General features: G+C 40.3%; 1 protein-coding gene across 1 annotated transcript; it reads right to left on the bottom strand.

Annotated features, from left to right (window-relative positions):
* Positions 1-448: 448 nt before the first annotated feature.
* On the bottom strand, positions 449-1,112 carry LOC144639577 (uncharacterized). The gene has a single exon (XM_078498862.1). It carries the CDS (start codon positions 1,110-1,112, stop codon positions 525-527), a length of 588 nt encoding a protein of 195 aa, XP_078354988.1. The 3' UTR covers positions 449-524.
* Between the last annotated feature and the right edge of the window lie 478 nt (positions 1,113-1,590).

Genomic DNA, 1,590 nt, shown 5'->3' with positions numbered 1-1,590 from the left:
CTATTTCTTTTGTGCTATAAGTCTCCTGAAGAAAGCAAATATCTGCATTCTTTTGAGTTAACCAATTGTAAATTGTTTCCTTTTCTCGAAAGTGCGAATTCCACGAACGTTCAGCGAGATAGCTTTGAATTGTATATTTGTTGTCATTATTCCAGCTTATAATTATTTAAATTTGCGTTTCCTCGAAAGTTGTTGTGTTCAAAAAGCGTAATAAAACTATTGACTGACATAATGGCCCATATAAAAACAAATACAACAGAAAAAAACATTCTACTACTTAAAATAAGAAAAATATGAATCACAGCCAGTAAAGTACTGTTAAAGCTGTGTCGACCGGATCCAAGCAATAGTTAACAAAGCGCAATCTGTATGGATTAGTGCGACCCCCGGCCCTTTATAATTAAGTGCGTAAATTAAATAAGCATTAATAGCTTCTTATAAATGATGTTTACCTTACATTTAAGTGCAAATGTTCCGCTTGAAAGTATAGAAAAATGTCTTAAAGTTCTCCACATCGTCCTAGTTTAGGAATCCAGCTCTTCGATGTCAAAGGGTTTGCCAACCGGCCAGAACTTTCCACCTATGTACAGCTTATCTGGCTCGGCCTTACTAAACACTGCGTGAACCTTATGCTGCCTTGCTTTCTTTAAAGTGGCCATCTGTGCTTTTCTCCTCGTGACGATCTCCCGTGGTAGATCTCTGTACATCTGAAAGTCAGTGTCACGAAGGCGAAAACCCAATGAAAGAATCTTGTCACAATCCTTGGCTCTAAGGAATTTAGCGAGGATTGCTCTCGGCCTTGTGCTTTCACTGGTATTCTTTCCGACACGGTGAACTCTCTGTATTTCAACTGTTCCCGCTTCCATGAAACCGAGCTCTCGTTCAAGGAAGCCGCGAATAATTTCTTCGGTGTCTTCTCTTTCATCTTCTTCGGGAATGTTTACGAACTTGATAGTCTCGCGACGCGAGTATGCCTCCAAGTATAAATCTTTCGTTTTTAGCTGTTCTTGAAGCGCAGCTAATTCTTCCTGTTTTTTCCTGAGTTGAAGTAATTGGCTGCTGAATTTGTCCATTTGATCTTTAATTGCTGGTACAGTTGGAGAATAGTCCATTTTACAGTTGCCTGCCAAGTGACCAGGCCTTTGAATGGAAGTGAGGCTGGAGGTGACCTTGCATTGATACAAACCTTTCTGCTTTGTTATGTAAATGCAAACTAGTTAACATCAGAACAACATGATTAACACAACAAAAGCAGTGAGGTCTGTATCAAAATAAGGTCACCTTCAGCCTCACTTCCATTCAAAGGCCAGGTCACTGAGCAGACAACTGTAAAATGGCCTATTAGTTAGCTTCTCGTCCAACGTGTCAATTCTTTTGTTAACGGCTTCGATGTCACATTTTGTCGATACCTCGGCTTCTTCCAGCTTCGTCATTCTCTTTTCAAGGCTAGCGAGGTTAGTCTCTACGTTCTTTACCGACACTTCAATGTTATTTAATTTGACGAGTATTACCTCTAATTTGCTGGCAACTTCGTCGGTCATCTCAGGCGCTGTAGCAATTACGTTCTGGTCTTCTTCACCTTCGGCGATT

Source organism: Oculina patagonica, unplaced genomic scaffold (genome assembly GCF_052425735.1).
Source record: "Oculina patagonica isolate OP01 unplaced genomic scaffold, crgOcupat unplaced1078, whole genome shotgun sequence".
In the NCBI taxonomy this organism is placed as follows: domain Eukaryota; kingdom Metazoa; phylum Cnidaria; class Anthozoa; order Scleractinia; family Oculinidae; genus Oculina; species Oculina patagonica.
This window is presented reverse-complemented; position numbering and strand designations above follow the sequence as displayed.